At 38.8% G+C, this 18,380-nt stretch overlaps 1 protein-coding gene across 6 annotated transcripts in view; it reads right to left on the bottom strand.

Annotated features, from left to right (window-relative positions):
• NFIB (nuclear factor I B) overlaps positions 1–18,380 on the bottom strand; it is a 228,453-nt gene that overhangs the window by 81,644 nt on the left and 128,429 nt on the right. For all 6 annotated transcript variants that reach the window (XM_032776168.2, XM_032776161.2, XM_032776194.2 and 3 more), the window contains exon 3: positions 13,525–13,578. In XM_032776168.2, the coding sequence (XP_032632059.1) occupies positions 13,525–13,578 (54 nt within the window). The remainder of the gene's footprint in view (positions 1–13,524; positions 13,579–18,380) is intronic.

Genomic DNA, 18,380 nt, shown 5'->3' with positions numbered 1-18,380 from the left:
CGACGCGACCTTCAGGCTGATAGCAAAAAAATGGGCTATACCTGGAACCAGCTAGAGCGAATGGCCCAGGATAGAGGACACTGGAGATCTGTGGTTGGCAGCCCATACCCCGATTGGGGTGACGGGCATGAGTGAGTGTGAGTGCATCTCTTTATTGCCATATGTGATGAAACAGCCCTGCAGGTCTTTCCTTCTCACCAAGGTACTTCCTTCTACCCCCCACTCCCCTTTTTCTCTTTTGACAGCTTCTCTCTGTTTCTCTGCTCCTTCTCTGCTTCTCCCACTCCCCTGAATGCTAGAGGGAAAGGATTTTTGCCATTTTTCTCACCACTAGGGCTCTACCAGATTCACGGCCACGAAAAATGCATCACGGACCGTGAAATCTGGCCTTTTGTGTGCTTTTACCCGATACTATACAGATTTACAGGGGGAGACCAGTGTTTCTTAAACTGGGGGTCCTGACCCAAAAGGGAATTGCGGGGTGGGGTCGCAAGGTTATTTTAGGGCAGGTCGCAGTATTACCACTCTTACTTTCAGAGCTGGGTGGCAGGAGAGCGGCAGCTGTTGGCCAGGCGCCCAGCTCTGAAGGCAGCAGTGCAGAAATAAGGGTGGCAATACCATACCATGCCATTCTTTCTTCTGTACTGCTGCTGACGGCAGCTCTGCCTTCAGAGCTGGGCTCCCGGTCAGCAGCTGCTGCTCTCCAGCTGCCCAGATCTGAAGGCAGCACCACTGTCAGCAGCAGTGCAGAAGTAAGGATAAAGGTACTGCAACACCCCTCCAATAACCTTCCGATCCCTCCACAACTTCTTTTTGGTCAGGACCCCTACTGATACACCATGACATTTCAGATTTAATTAGCTGAAATGATGAAATGTATTATTTTAAAAATCCTATGACTGTGAAATTGACCAAAATGGACCGTGAATTTGGCAGGGCACTACTCATCACTGATTGCTTAGAAGAGGAGGCATTCTCACTTTCATCTTCTTCCCTCTCCCCACCCCCTTTGGTTTCTCTTGGAAGGAAAGGAAGGAGTATCTTGTCAAATCTTTATTTCCCTCTGTAAATAATTTCTCTTCTTCCCCCACTTTCCTTTTTAATAGCACAATGGGCAACTTGGACAAAGGGTACACGAATTGTTCCAACATTTGCCATCTTTCCCTCCCTGGCATCTCTTTCCTCTTCCTGCTTCCTTTCTCCTTAGAAAGAAAGTGTCAAGTGAATTGAGGAAGAGAAAGAAGGTCTAACAAAAGTAAGAGAAACATCCTTCGTTTGTTTCTCCCTAAACAGAAAGTTGATTGGCAACATGCTAAAATCAAGTTCAGAAAACAGAAGACAACCTTTTTATCCCTAAAATGGCAAGACTGCAGTCCAGCCGTACAAAGTTGGTCAGGAGGATAAGGGGAAGTACACACTCTCCTGCTCCCTGCCCAGCCTCCTCACATCTCCGTTGCAAGCAAAGAGGGACAGAAAGCAGTGCTGCCAAAATTTGTATTTCCACTGTAATATGATTTTGGACTTCTTGCAATGACGTGACAAGCTTTAGTTATCGTGCTATCAAGTCAAGAGATCATGAGTTCTGGGTCCTGGATCTTCCACTGACTCATGTTAATATTTTTTTTCCCTTCACAGCCTTTATTAGGAGCCAATGTCTCACTGGAACGTAGGGGTGTGACTAATACTCACTCATAAAATGCAAAAGATCATTTCAGGCACAGCTGGGGAAAAAACTCAACCCTCATCCACTTTGCCACAGTCTTTCAAAAGGAATGTGGCAACTTAGATTTGCTTCTGTAACCCACAGTAACATAGTGTGACTTTGTCTCACGTTTCAGCAGTTCAACCATATGAGGTTTATGACTCTGCTAATGCTCTGCTAAGGACTTGTCTTCACTGCAGTGTAGATGAAGGTACAACTTAAGTGTTGTCCCTAACCTGACTCCTGGGCCCACACACAAAAATCTCTAGCTCAAGTGGTGCTTTAAATTCAAGCCCAGGCAGCCTGTCACGATGTGTAGGCTGAAGTCTGAGTGCTGCTGACACTCAAGCTAGGAACACAGTGGGGACTCAGCTACCCTCTGCTGCTAATCCAAACATTCTGTGCAGTTGAGGAGCTGTTTTGCAGTGTGGGTGCTCTAACTCAAGCAAGGCTAACTTGAGAGGAGTTAACTTGAGCAAACACTGCAATAAAGCCAAACCCTAAGGCAACTGGTTCTTTAGCTGCCACATCACCAACTCACTACCATGCTTTGCACTACATTTTAAGCAACATGCACTGAGCAGAGTGGGTGAAGAGAGAGCAAGGAATAGGCAGTCTTGACTCCACACATCCCAATACACTGACTCAGCACAAAGGGAAGGTGGAAGGGAGTAATCTGCTATGGGTAAGGGGCAATAGCACATTATTTCCCTTTGCAAGTGAGCCAGGAGCAGAGAAGTAACTGTGACTCAGTGGCACAAAGACTCACCACCCTTTACAGAGAGTTGTCCATAAAGGCACAAATCAAGCCCGTATATTGCAGAGTGACAACCCAGCTATCTTCAACCCTGGCTAGTAAACTTAAACCCTCAGCAAGCTGAAAATAATTACACATGCACACTTTGTCTGGCACTAAATAAACGGAAACAAAACATGCAGATTTTAACTCTCTGAAGCAACTTAAAAAACAGACTGAAATTTCTCTATTTAATAAGACATAAAATATTGTAAAAAACTTAGCAGTGAAACAAAGCCATACTAAATATTTGATTTTACAGGCACTGTGCTACATTAGGTTTTATACTTCATTCAGAGCATTATGTTCAAGCACGCAAGGTGGATTCCAATGCCTCTGAGTATAGGAAAAATAAGCACAGTATGTTTGATTCTAGTACCAGTAGAGTTCAGTGGTTTTAACTAGTTAGGAAGTAAATCCGCTGTGGATATGTTATAGAATAGTTCTTGGCTTCCAGAGATAAGATACAAAAATATTTTGTGTTATTAAATTGTTTTAATTTGCTGTAGAAGAAGGCACTATAAATATTATTGCTATATGCATTACTGTAGCATTTGTGAGTATAAGTCATTGACCAACACCTACTAGTCAGATGTTGTACAAACACAGAACAAAAAGACAGCCCCTGCCCCAGGGAGCTTACAATGTAACTATAAGATGAGAGACAACACATAGATACAGACAGAAAGACAGGGGAGTACAAGTAAACAATAAAAGAATATTGGTCAGCATGATAAGTAGTGGTCGCAGCACACCAGGAGCCTAACCATTGTCGAGGTTTTTTGCAGGCATCAAGCGAAAGGAGGGTTTTGAGAGGGGATAATGCATTTGTTTTGTGGATGTTTATGGGAAGCTCCTCCCAAGTGGGAGAAAGAATGACAGTGTTATTTGAGAATGTGACAAGTGGACAGTGGAGCCTGTCATAATAGGCTGACTAGAAGTGAGGTTAACATTTTGATAGCAAATGAGAGTTGATAGGTAGGGTGGAAACAGGCCATGAAATGCACTAAAAAGGCAGCTTATGTTTGATGAGAGAGAGAAGCAGGGGAGAGTCAGGGAGGGGGGATGTAAAGAGAGAGATGATGTGGTCAGAGTGACAGATTAGAAAAACAACTTTGTAGCAGCATTTTGAATGGATATGAGCAGGTCAAGACTGGATCTGTCAAGGCCAGAGAGAAGGGTGTTATGCCAGTCAAGATGCAAAATGATGAGAGCCTGGATGAAAGTTTAAGCTGTGTGGATGGATAGGAAAGACCATATCTTAGAGATATTATGCAGAAAGAACTGGCAAGACTTGACATATATGCAAGGACCTAAAGAGAGGTTCTAATTCAAAGATGAAGAAGGAAAGAAGAAGGGCTCATAATTCCTCCCCAATTGGGATTGGCCACAGAGTTTCCAAAATTCACAATAATCAGCATCTGTCCCTTTGTCCTTGTGGTCCTGAAGGGTCATTTCACAGAAGGGAAGTCGGCTTGGAAGGAAAAATCAGGTGCTCTGTTTTAGTCATATTGACCCTGAGCTGACAGCTAGACAACCACAGCCAGATGACAAAGTTACAGACCAAGATATTAGTTTTTACAGAAGGAGATGGGTCTGGAACAGAGAGACAGAGATATATTAAGTCATCAGCATGGAGATGGTAGTTGAATTCGTGTTTGTGGAGGAGAATACCCAGACATAAGGTGCTGAGGGAGGAGACAATGGGACCAAGGACAGAGCCCTGTGGAACCTGCTCAGAAGGAGAGCAGACGAGGAGGGTTCTCTAGTCTAAAGGACGTACTGAGGGACCAAATAGAGAGGTAGAAGGAGAACCAGGAGTGAACAGAGTCATAGAAGCCAAGGGAGAACAAGACTTCAGGAAGAGCATGCTCAACTGTGACAAAGGTGGCTGACAGGCTAAGGAGGATGAGGATAGTTTTGAGCTTTAGCTAGAACAGGTCATTAGACAGTTTACGAAAGCTGTTTCAGAGGAGTGCAAGGAGCAAAAACTGGATAGGAGACCGTGTCAGATGGAACTGGAAGAGGAGAACTCCAGACAGTGATACGATAGAAGTAAAATGCAGCACTTGAACATTGGAGAACATTTGATTTTAATGGTGTAAGATATCACCTTTCACCCTGGAATTCTGATCTCCCTACAGAATAGCACTTACTGCTCTTATTTCCATTGTAATCTTGTGTGAAAGAAAAAGATATACAGTTATACTCCATACAATATGGGGTTATTTCAAATTCCATTATCCCTGAAGCACAGCCTGCATTAACACAATAAAGATATTTAAATTAAGATTCTTGGTAATTTTTTCTGAATTCCTCAAGTACAGAGCCTACCATAACACCTCCCCATTCCTCCTTAAAATATTTAATATCTTTTTGGATGTCCACAGTAACAAATGTCAGTCTTTGCTGTTTAAACCTGATGTGAACATGTCATTACTAAACCTTCACTTTGCTTGAGAGATAATGTACTCTGTAGAATTAAATTTTATTAATTATCATCATTTTTTAAATTTGACTCTAGTACAAAGAAAGAATCTGCCTGCCAAGAATGTATTTTGTTGTAATCTGTGGGTCAGTCAAAAGAAATGCCTCCATAAGCTTAAACCAGTTTGCTGGGTTTGTTTTTTTCTTTCTTTTTATTTGATAAGGGAGATGTGGAAAACCCAGCTTCTCTCATTACCTTGTTTTGCATGGAAGACATTCCAGAGAAATAGGTTTTCCAAACTTAATATTACAATTATCAGACTCGGCCATTGTGGATAATGGGCAATAAGCCAAAAGGTGTATGCAGCAACCTTTGGGCGACAGGATCTGGGCAAGTCAACCTAACACAGCCTGTAGTACTTGACAGCAATGTGCTTTCTCTAAATTTTTAAAAAGCAATTTGTGTTCATCACCTTCACACTTACACACACACACACAAACACACACACATAAATGCTGAATTATTGATTCTAGTTTTTAAATGATTAAGATTTAGCAATCAAAATGTTTTTGAGGCATATATATTTAAAAATCGTTTAGTTTTGCACTAACTTGTGCTGTACAGGCCTAGTTCTCCAATGACTTCAACGCTTACCTGTCATGTCTGGTTTTACAAATCTTTAACCAGCCTTTTTAGTGTCTTTTGATTTAATTATACTTTTATGAATAGAATGCCTGTTTATACTCAGTTGTATACTGTCTAATGCCAAAGTCTAAAATTGCTTCTTGGTATCATGAAACATCATATTTTTTCATTTAAATCATTGTGATGCTAAACAATTCATAAAGAGTAAGTAGGGATCCAATCAATATATTTAAATGATTTTTTAAAAAAAATCATAAATATGTCATATTGTGACACATTTACATTTTTAAAAAGGGAAAATATAAGGTAATATCAGGAAAACTTCTTAGCAAGGGGATCAATTAGGCTGTGGTGTCACTCACAAGGGAAGTGAAGGAAGCCCAAGCCTTTGTAAACACTGGACATGATACTAGAAAATGTGCTCTAGGAAGCCCAGCAGGGACTGATTTTATAATATAGGTAATCTAATATGCTGGATGGTCTACTGGGTCTTTTCTATCTCTACAGCTAGCATGATTTCAGTAAAACTTGGCACTTCTATTGGTCCTTTTCATCAGAGAATCTGAAAGCCCTTTGTAAACATTAAGTGCCGGATTCCTTACCATGAGTAGTACCTCACTTCTCCAGGGAGCCCATTCATTTCAATGGGACTACTGGTGGTATGAGGTATTACTCAGTGTGAGTAAGGATGTTGCCAAACAAGCTTGGTAACACTATGGAAAGTAGATCATGATAAACAACATTAAAACATTGTACTGCTTATTTCTGATTCTTTTATTAGTTTGTTTTCGTACAGGATAGTAACAAACATGCTCACAAGGCGTCTGAGTTTCTCACAGGATAGTGGCAGAGGGGGGATGGAGGGGAAGGGAATGATGCAAATACTGAAGCAGCCGACTAACCAATATTAGTTGCAGAAGTTAAAAACAGCAGCTCCTACCTACATTGGTAGGGATAGCTCAGTGGTTTGAACACTAGCCTGCTAAACCCAGGGTTCTGAGTTCAATCCTTGAAGGGGCCCTTTAGGGATCTGGGGCAAAATCAGTACTTCTTCCTGCTAGAAGGCAGGGGCCTAGACTCCATGACCTCTCAGGGTCTCATCCAGCTCTATCAGATAGGTATATCTCCATATATAAAATATAATTCAGTCACTGGATTGGGTTACAATATGGCTGTCCCTGACATGGTTAAGATTGAGCTTTTACTGCAATTGTGTTGTAACAAGGTCAGGGGACAACTGTGTAGTAACCCAGTCCCTTAACCCCCACGTTGTAACTGGGCCACTGACCTGACAGGATTCATAGTATAGCTGGGGTCACACAATGAAATCTTAATATACTGCTGTAATTCCAAGAAGGGAAAACTCACTTTAACTGAATGAAGCATTGCCATCAGACTGATTGACCTGAAGCCACAGCAAGAAATGCAAGGAGAAGGAATAAAACTTATGTATATAACATCTTCTGTCCCAAAGGATCCTGAAGTGTTTCACAAACTACAGCCACAATTTTAAAAACAGGGTGAATTGGAGCTAGGTGTTTAGCACTTCAAAATCAAGATTACTGATTTAGTGCCTAAATAAGAACTTTAGTAACCTATTTTTGAAAAATGTTAGACTATGTATCTATAGGACTAGGAATCATTTTACCCACCACATCAACATGGTCACCTCCGGAGTAAAAGTCAGTAGCAATTTTACAATACATAGCAACATTACTGAAAAGATTAGAAAGTAAGGGTACCATAACTAGCTGAAAATATAGGGGGAATTCAGAAGCTAAAAATCCTATTCTTGTGAAAAGTGTCATGGAATTGACGAAGATTATACACTGTCAAGACCTCATTTTAAAGATGCCACTCTCCAGCTGCACACTGCCCCATAACTCCACGCTGCAACACTTGTACAGTACTGAGAGATTCAGAGAGAAGAGCATCACCTTCACAGGGTGTCTTCAGAGAAAGAAAAAAAGGTATGTTCTTGACTTGGGTTAGCTAAATTGGATTAAAATATTAGTGAAGCCACAACAACTCAGCTTTTAACTCAGGTTAGCAGTGTGAGTTAAAGCCTAGGTTAAACTTGAGCTGCTAACCCAAGTTAATAGCCGAGTTGTCATGTCTTCACTTCTATTTTAAACCAGGTTAGCAAACCTGAGTTGAGAACATACCTTTTCTTCTCCCTCCTCCCAAGTGAAGATATGCCCTCCATCACTGACATTACCACTTGTAGCATTCTGGGAAGAGAAAGTTTCAAAAAAAATGTTGAGCCCTGACCAACCCAATCCTTGCAACTTATCTTGAAGCTTAACTTTAAACTGATCAAGATCACAATCTGAGATGGTATGGCTACAGGCACACAGGAAAAGCAACCACACACATATTAAAATATCCACTCCCAAGTTGATCGAGCCAAATTCAAAACAGTTCTGATATCATTTGTTTGTTTAAATAAAATTCTGCCTGAAACCCCAAACTAATATTATGGCATCATTGCTTGCACAAGAAAAGCTGCTTACAGTGGTGAGGCAGGGGAGTTTTACAAGGAAACTTCTCTTCAATTCCTATTAATTAGAGGGTCAATTCCTCACCCACAAGAGGGTAACCTGCAATATAAAAAAAATAAAGCAACCATCTGTGCTCAGAGTCACCCAGAACTCAAGGAAATTTGCTGATTAAATTTTGAAAAGATTTGTAAAGGCTGAGATCACCTGTTCTTTAAAGATTAATTCTGAAGCTGTATGTTATAAAAATGAAATCACCAAATTCTTCTTTCTAAATGGCTAATAATGGACAAATTATTATAAAGGATTTAGGGCCTAATCCAGGGGTATATAGTTCCCATGGCTACGGACTCAAGGAAGTGCTCAGACAGCCTGGTAGGCTCTGTAGCCACAAGAGATATTTACATATTCAGAGGTTTGCCCTGCCAGCACGAATAGGAATAGAAAGTGGTCTCCATTCCCTCCCGGCCTTCAGGTTTCCCTACAGTCTTTCCTGGGTCCTCAAAATTTATTTACAACCTTGCATTTGATTTAATTTCCATATCCCAGGACCCTGGGGAGGAAAGAATAGAATAGTTAGCTATTTTGCTATGTTAATATTGCTGGTTATTAATTTCTTTATTTTGATTTAACATTTTTTAAAATGCCCATACAAAAGTTCTTCAGGTCATAGCAATAATTACACTTATAATAACCACTCAGCAGTATTGATACTAACGTACAAGTAAATCAACTCTGCTAGCCAGCAGCTTTAAATAACCAAAGAGAGTACCAATTTACCTCATCCAGCAATGTGCAAGAACGGAAAAACTCCAGAAACACTTCTATACAGAGCTAGGGCGCCTGGATTCAGTAGTTAAATACAATACTGGAGTTGTCGGGGCTGGGGCTTATATCAACATTTTTATTAATATTTCTGGGTATTTAGGGCTTTTTACTTCCCTTGGAAATTTTTACATGTCTCACATATGAACTTAATGGAGGATCATGTCCTCTCTCTTCAGCGCACACCTTCTCTTTTCCATGTTTCTGTATATACTGCAATGGACACCAGAGCTTAAGGTCTGGCTCATTTACCTGAGGTTGCCTTAGGCTATGAATCCAATACAAAGAGATAGAAAGAGCAGATGGCAAGGGGCGTTAACAGCACTATATACTACAATAGTGTTCAAACTCATATTTGGGGACCAAGAAAGTCTCTGACTTGAGTGGGGTTCATCTGTCTCTTTTGGATATTGCAAAACTATCCCTGCAGAGAGGTGACCTTTAAAACTAGACTCATAAAGAGACTTCTAAAGAACAAGTTTGGTGCTTTTGAAATGTACCACATGAAAGACATTGAAAAATAAAACTTAAAGGAGGACACCCCTGGAATCCTGCTACAAAGGCTACATACCACTTCCACCGCAAGCTACACAATCTTAACACTGCATTATACTATCAAAACATTCAGTGTATTTTTAGGAATACATTTTAAAGAATTCCAGCAAGTGCACTTAATGGTCTTTTGTTTGGCAAGTGGTGTTGCCCTCCCTTCTTGGTTAAGAAGGCAAATTACCTAAGAACACAGTAGTCTAGCCAAACCTAGAAAAACCCGTTCTTAATACCAATAGCCTCGCCAGCTACCACTCAGTTTCCAACCTCCTTTTTCTTGGCAAAATCCTTAAGAAAGTAGTGGCATCCAAACTCTAACACCACCTATCCTCTGCCAACATGTTGGCTCCTTCATACCCAGGCATCAGATCAAAACATGATACAGGAATGGATCTTCTGGCACTGATGGTCAACCTGCTCCTGGCCTGGAACAGAAATCAAACCTCTGCGCTAATATGCTCTGTGGCTTTTGACACCAGTGACTATATGGTGCCAATGAAACACATTTGAGGTTTAATGGCAGTTGGATAGCAGTCATTCCTCTCTGAAAAATCTCATAGTGATGAACCTCTCCTCATTACATCATATAGTCTTGTAGAGTCCCACAAACCTCAATGCTTTCTTCCCTCCTTTTTAACAACTACGTAATACCCTATGGGGAAATTGTGCAATACCCATCATCAATGTGCGATGACATCCAGATGTATGCCCGCCCAACCCTTCTCTGTAGTCAGAGCAAAGGATTCAAGTGAAGCAAGATATAGCCTTCTATTTTTCAGGGGCAGCTAGTTCATTTACAGGAGCACTCCCTCCCTACAGTCACTTACGTCCACCAATCCATATTGCAGAAGTTTTAGAGGGCCAGGTTTGTTTGTTATTTTCCCTTCCAAGCCAGATCAACCTTTTCTCTGACTAGGCTGGCCTGACATAGTGCCAGCATCCATGACTTCCTGAGGACTGAACAGCTTGGCAGGTCATGGACATTTATTGCTGGATTATGTCCACAAGTTGTAACTGAGATACTTATTCAGTGTAGGATCACCTAAAATCAAAAAGAAATGATATATACAAAAATTATAGCCTCATGTTGACTGGTCACAAACAGTACAGTTAATGCTGAGTTCCCGGTTTTCCTTTTTCAATTTGCTCTTGGCTGAAAGATCATCCTTAACTTCATCTCTTTTGCACATAGGTATTCTTTCTTTATATCATTATATACTGTCATGTAATACAATGTAGCCTATGTACAGATATGGATCCAAGCCTTAATTTTAATTCTTAAAAACTATTATTTTACATGATGCTGGGGTGATTTTGGTGCGATGAGGGAAGAAGGCAGAAGACAATGTAAAGAGAAGGAAAGGAATAGGGGTCAAGGCTGAGAGAGACCTATAATGGGGGAGATCTTGCGTTTGCAGAAATGTCTCCCTGCTGATTCCCTAGTTATTTCTTATGTGATTGCAGCTATGGTTCTTAGCCCACACTATAGTTCTTGTGGGTGAATACTCACTTCGTCACACGCATCCTACGAAGTGGGTATTCACCCACGAAAGCTCATGTTCCAGTACATCTGTTAGTCTATAAGGTGCCACAGGATTCTTTGTTGCTTTTACAGATCCAGAATAACACGGCTACCCCTCTGATATTTGACACTACAGTTCTTGTAAACTGGGAATGTAGAGATTGTCAGTCCTAATTCAGCCTTCTGCCCTTGACCAGGAAGCAAGTCCTCAGCTGTTTCGAACTCACCTTCACAGAGTCATTATCTTGTAAGAGTAGATAGCTTTACTTTACCTTTTATAAGGTAGGCACTTTTCCTTCTTAAAATGAGACATCAGGAAGACTAGTTACAACACAATTTTTACAGTTGCTACTATGCTAACAGTCTATTATTATTATTTTGTTGGGGTAGAAATGATAGGCCACAACCAGAGATGAAAGCCCCATTATGCAAGGCGCTGCACAACACAATAAAATGAATCTGTGTCCCAAAGAGCTTTCAATCATGATAATCTATACATTAATATTTGATCATACAGATCAGTTTTATTTGAGATAACATCTTCGTTTTTTAACACTGTGTCCATTACGTCTATAATCACTTTACAAATGTTTGTTTTTTCTTTGAAAACAAAATTCTTATTTTTCAGCACAGATGCAGAGTCTGTATTAAACCATAGTACACAATAGTATATACAGCCATGTAAGGCTGAAAAACAAATTCCACTTTGTGATACATGCTGTGTTTTATCATAAATAATGCCATGATATAAAGAGACCCATACTTTAATGGCTACATAAGCAGGATCAGATAAAGTCAATCATTTGTCTTTAAATCTGTACTTCCTGACTTTTGTATTGATTGATTTCTCAACATTAATGTGGCATTAATTAATTATTATTATTATACATACAAAGAAATATATTAAAAATGACAGATGAGGATTACAAAAACATTTGGATTCTCTCTGGAGCTTGCACAAATAGATTATTAAAACATAACCTTTATTAGAGACTAGACTAAAAGATTTTTCTAAGGCTCAACAAATTTGATTTTTGGAAAACTCCAACTTTCTTCAAGGAAAATAAAACAAAGGACTTAGAAAAACTTTCGATGCTGTTGGAATTTAAGCTTTTTTGTTGTTGTTTTTGCATTTTTAAAGCACTACGTAATATAATTTGTACTATACATCGTATTTTGTAGTGAAATAAAAAACAAATCAGATATTTCACAAAACCTGAAGGGAAACAGTATCAAGGTCTCTCAACGAAAGAGCCTTCAAACTTTAATGTAAACCAAAATGATCCTCAGTAGAAATCTATGTTCATAACAAAAATCTCATACTATACAAGGTATTCCACTTTGAAAATTTTAAAAATTTACAGATTATCCTGCATTTATTTTTGCTTTTTATGTTTTATGACCAATTTGCTTTTTTTTTTATATAACCAGGATTTCTCCCATTTTACACAGTCACACATGACGGCCATACTGCAACATGCTACAAGAACAGTTTTAATCAACACCTAATACTAAATCATTTCAGAGTTTCCAGTGTAGGTTGTTGCTGCTCATCTGCATCCAGAAAATATTTATGTACATGCAACATTCCAATATCACCCAGCTAGCTCTTGATCAGATTGATGCTGGGATTCACCCCATTATTAGAAAAAAAAGCAGATGACATTAACCCTGAATTCATTCCAGAGAGACATCTTTGCTAAGGGCCAAAATGAGAGGATACAGTAATGCTTCACTTGGAGGGGTGTCTCTCATTACCAACGAAGAAAAATCCTATGGAGAGGAGGACTCAGGTATTACTTGTTTTGTCTTACGCTGTGAATAATTACAGAAAACCAATGTTATTTAAAAACCAAGACTGAAGCTCTGAAGCAGATTTACCAGACATTGGATGAAATAGACCATTCTCAGCCCTAGAATGACTACATCAAAATATTTAGTGTTTGGCCTAAACAACATGGAAGGCAAAGTCTAGTATTGATTTTCTTTTGATTCCTTTATTTTTAGTGAAATTCTCATGGAGACTATTCACATATAATCACTGGAATCACTTAAAAGAAACCCAACTACTAACAATGGAGCTTTTAAAATTACTGTGAGTTGACAACCTTGTATATAAACTAAGCATATGTATATTTACAACGCATGCATAAAATAAAATGGCACTAACAAACATTCTTGTAGAATTGGTCACTAACTTTAAAGACAGAGCAATATTTTTATTGCCCTGGTATAGCAATAACTTCAACCTTCAGAGGCTTATCAGAGTACTGTGATTCAGGATATTGCCTCCTATCCCTCAGCCCAGCCCCCACTTATTAACTTTTAAGAAGCAGGAACAGAAAGAAAAATTCCTCTGATTAAATGAATCTTGATGAAACTACAATCAAGGAATTTGCCACTTCAAAAGAGCTAATATAATCACAGTGTGTCCTGATTATATGTACTCAGCAGTGCAAAATAGGTTGCTGACCAATTATGCACTCTTTTAACTATTAACAGTAGTATCTTTGTTCTCAAACAATGTTACATTACACATGTCCTGGAACTCATATTTACCTGGTGGATTCTTGGCAGGATCATTGTGGCTTGGACTTCCTGATTGTCCAGAATCTACAAAGAAATCAAAGAAATGTTTTAATAATTTGTTTTGAAAGTATCTCACAACCCTTATGAGGCTTCTTTAAGAACAAAGTATTAATTTAATTATAAGGTCATTTCCCTGCCTTTCTATATGAAGGCATTTCTGTAAAAAACATACTGTGTGACAGCCAAGTGGTTACATACACACAGTTCATACAGTATGAGAAAACCAATATTAATGAGAGATCATTGAAGTAAAACAGAAAAAGAACAAGAACCAGAAGAGAAAGGCTTAATAGTATTTTCAGAGGACATCAAAGAGAGTGGCTGATCAACCAGGATGGCTGATCGATCAAAACTGAAGAAGAATGCCCTCCAGGAAAATATTCAGGGTGTAGACATCAACACAGGTCAGGAAGGAATACCCTCTGTCCTCCCATATGTACAACCCTGAATAAGTAGCTAGGTGAGTTTGGGTAGCAAGTTTTACATCTTCCTCTGAAACATTTGGTATTGCCAGAGCTGAGACAGAATAATGGACTAGATGGACGACTGGAGTACTCTGGTATGAAAATTCCCATTTCCTGCTTCTTTCAAGTACCAGGCATTGGTCACTACTGAAAGCAAATTACTCCATCTGATGGATCAATGGTCTGACTTGATATAATGCAACTCCTGTGTTCTTGTTCTGCCTACAGTGGGCATTGTGAATGGTATAGATGTAGCATGCCAAAAGTGACAAAAACAAATCCCGCATCCTGTCTGTTAGTTATATCCACATTGACATCTACAGAAGAAAAGTAAACGAAGTACATTCTGCTCTAGATGTATGTGCATAAGGCATGAAGAGAAGAATGCAATCTGATGTATACGTAGCAGATGCTAAATACAATCCTCATTCATAAAAATTATTATAACTATTCTTTGCTACATTCCCATAGCAGCAACGTAAGTTACATCTTCCCTAAACATTTATATGGCTATGATGTTTGGTCAAGAGGCCTCATTCCACCACCACAAAGTATCACATACAAAATACAACATCAGAGAAAACTTAAATACAGGAAAGAGAGGAAACTAAAGCAGAGGTACTTTTACTTGGTCCTTAATTCAAGATTAAGCCTTTCCACAATTTGTTGCTCTACATATAGATTAAAAATTCCAGCAGTTTCATAAACTGAATTTAAAAAAGACCATTGCCCTACTATGCAGCATTACTCAGTAATAGCACAGGTGTACAAGTGTATGGCATGAGAACATAGAAATTGCCATACCAGAACAGGTTCTGCCCCTCAGAGCAGCCAAAGCAGGAGCCTTCAGAGGAAGGGGTACCCCAATCCAAAAAGAACTTAAATATTCAACAACATATCATGTGGGGGAAATTCTTCCTGACATTGCCAGTAGCAAGTGATCAAGCTTTTACCTGGAAACAGGAGGGCTGATGACTCTTGTCATTTTAAAATATCTAGTGTAATTGCACATGCTATTATTAAACATAAAATTCTGACATATCTATGCCTGGAAGAGGAAGAGAGTCAAAATTCAGCCCAATTTGCCTTCATAGCTGCTGCTGCTCTTGGTACATAGGCTGTTCATCAGCCAGCCCTGCCTATTTAACACAGAGGACACTTCCTCCATAGCTATAGAGGCTGCCTCCATCAACACATCCTCCCACAGTTCCATCACTGGAGATGCTTTAGAACATTTCTATCTTGTTCTGCTTTTCCAAAGGCAATTATTAGTTTGGCCTTGAGATGGGTTTGTTTCCTCAGTTGTTGCTTCTTCTGCCAAACTATCTGAGGTTGGAGGTCACTTCTTTTCTCTTGTCAGATTATATTAGATGGGCAGAGGCTTTAAAATCTTTTTTCCTCACCCTCACCACAGGTCCTATCTTGGGCAATTTAAACTTTTAGCTGGGCGAGATCATTACATTGTATTTAAACAACTCTCCCAAAGTAAGTCAGATATCTGTGAATGGTAGATTAAAATGTCTAATAAACTAAAGGAAAAACAGACCTTTCTTGTCTCTCAGTCCCCATCACTTTTCTTTATACCTACAAGAGCTCTTAATGCAGGATGAGTGATTGATAAATTATCCTTTCCTCTACCACTATTAAGGTTTCGCTAAAATATGTATAATCTACTATACAAGTTTTGAAGGCATGGTTTGATTTGTCAGAATCTAATACAGATTCATTTAGTTTATATAAGCTGATTCTATAGAAGAAAATATAAAGAAAAAACCCACAGAAGTAAAAATACAGACTTAAAGCTGTACCACGTTCATTAAACTTCTAGTAGGTAATCTATATCATAAAACTGAACCACTAGAAAATAATGCTACATCATGTAATACAAGAGTTCTGAGGGTTATCAAAAGTTTTTGAAGAAATGGATATAGAAAAATGCAATCAGAAATTGCATGAGAATAAAAATTAAATTCCTTGTTATCTACATATGATAGAATAGCTTCCCAACTGTATAGAAGCCACACAGGAAACACCACTAACTTTTTGTCATGGAATTTTTTTCTGCATTCTTCCATCACAGAACTAAAGTCCCCAAGCACAAAGGACATGAGGGTGAGGCCCCCCCCCAACTCTGTGAATTCCCACGGTTTGCTTGGAACACAGGACCTCCACTCTCTGGTAGCTTGGGATACCTAGAACTCCCTTGGTCATAGCTGCCCCCAGAACCACTCTTAGCTTTCCTGGGAACTCTGCTGGTTGCCATGGAGACAATAAATGCCCCACCCAGACCCACCACCAGTTTGCCAAAGCCTGATGATCCACTGGCACCGATGTCAAGACCCTTCCAACTCATCTTTCTGTGTGGAATAGATAGATCTGTGCATGGAAGTTCCCCTCCATAGACTAGTCCCAGGGACATAATTGGAGTTCAAGTTATCAGATACCTTTCCATTATCAGATACCTTACCTGTTCACTACATGCATCCAACGAAGTGGGTATTCACCCCTGAAACCTCATGCTCCAATACGTCTGTTAGACTATAAGGTGCCACAGAACTCTTTGCCACCTTTCCATTTTGACTCTACAGCAAGGAATCTTAATACTTCTTTATACCATCCCTTCATTGTTATTTTCTCATTGCCAAAAGATCAGGAACTAGTTACAAAAGTTGTGTGATGATACAAAGGGGATCTGAATTTTTTTTCTTCTTCCAAATTTATATTTTTACAGGCCTAACCTACATTCCCAAAGCCTACAGGAAAAAATATTAATGTTCTGGACTGTCTTTAAATTTGTTGGAATTAATGTTTCATTAGTATTTCTAGCTATATTAGGTTATTGGTTGATCAGAAAACATTAAGTTGAAGCTTTGGCTTCTTTCACATCTTGAATTAATGATAAGAAAGAGTGAGTGTAGAAGAACTAGGTGGTTCGCATGATGTTACTAAAGAGAAACCACTGTTTCTTGATTAAACCTATAATGGGATATGGTATTGTTTCTTATAAGTAACAAGAAGCACTTTATAACCAATTACTAATAATTAGTACTGATCAAAGTCCTTTTGTGTATTGTATTCCCGTCTGTAGCTCTTAACGTTTGGAAGATTTTCTGAACTGCCTAAAATATTTTTTAGATGTTGCTTTAAATGCAGTTATTTGCATTATATGCATATATTTTGTGTTTGCATGTCATTTTTTGATAAGATACTATGTAATCATTCTGCAAAATATAAAACAATGATATTTAAACTTAAATCAGCTAAGTTTCAATGTAATGCCAACTTTTTTTTTTTTTGGGTGCTGAAAGGAGGCATATTATGAAGGACTTGCTTCCACTGTGCAAATAAATGCTAATGGATGTAAATGGTTCACTATCTGGCCCTAAGAATAGCATTATTCTAATATACATTCTCCATTTCTGCAAATGTGGTCTATAATTATTTAAATTAAAGCTAGAACAGAGGATTAATGGTTTTACAAAGCAGAGGTTGAAGGCTAAAGTCACTGCAGATGTGTAGATAAATGAGGTGTTAACTGGGTGGCAGATGCAGATAAATACATAGTACAGAGGGGGTAGCTGGAAGTTCAGATAGACTTTATACTGGATCCATTTTTCACTTTGAGCCCTACCTGAAAATAACCTTTAAAGTTTCATGCTGTTACCATTCACTAAAATGCACACAGAATGAGATTTCTTTTAGTTCTTACTCTATCACTTCCTGCCAATGTGGCAACTTTCAGGATTTTTAAATTTAATTTTTGATATTAGTTATTTTTTTAAATTCCAATATTAAAACAAGATTACTATAGAATTTTCCACAATTGCAGATAGATGTGGTTGACCTATTCATTACAATTCATAAAATCATGATTTGGCTTGTTATTCTGTTAATGGTCTATTGCCAAATCATGATTTTTACGAATTTATTCATTCATACTGTTTTGACCAATTGATTTTACTAACATATTTGTGACTATGGGTTCTTGCAAAGAGTGAGTGAAAGTATGTAAGTCTAAGAACACGTGAGGCCTCCAGTGCCTTTTATCTTGATTTCAATGAGCTTCGGATCAGGCCCTTATACCTGTGCAAGGTGCTACCCTTCTGATTTGCACAGGTGGGCAAACGTGTACAAAGTATAATGGAATCATGCCTCTGATACAGTTTTTAGTTCCTAACTCAATAACTTAACCATTATCAACAGAAACAGTGGCTGAAAAGAGTTACTGAAGCATTGCTTTTCTAAAGGAGAACTGAGGACTTTAGGGAGAGCCATAGAAAGTAAGCAGGCATAGTAAATGTTAAGACTTTTTAAAATCTTTTCTTGTTCTCTTCTGCACAAGAGCATTCTGTTTGAGTAAGT

Source organism: Chelonoidis abingdonii, chromosome 6, assembly GCF_003597395.2.
Source record: "Chelonoidis abingdonii isolate Lonesome George chromosome 6, CheloAbing_2.0, whole genome shotgun sequence".
Classification (NCBI taxonomy): Eukaryota; Metazoa; Chordata; order Testudines; family Testudinidae; genus Chelonoidis; species Chelonoidis abingdonii.
This window is presented reverse-complemented; position numbering and strand designations above follow the sequence as displayed.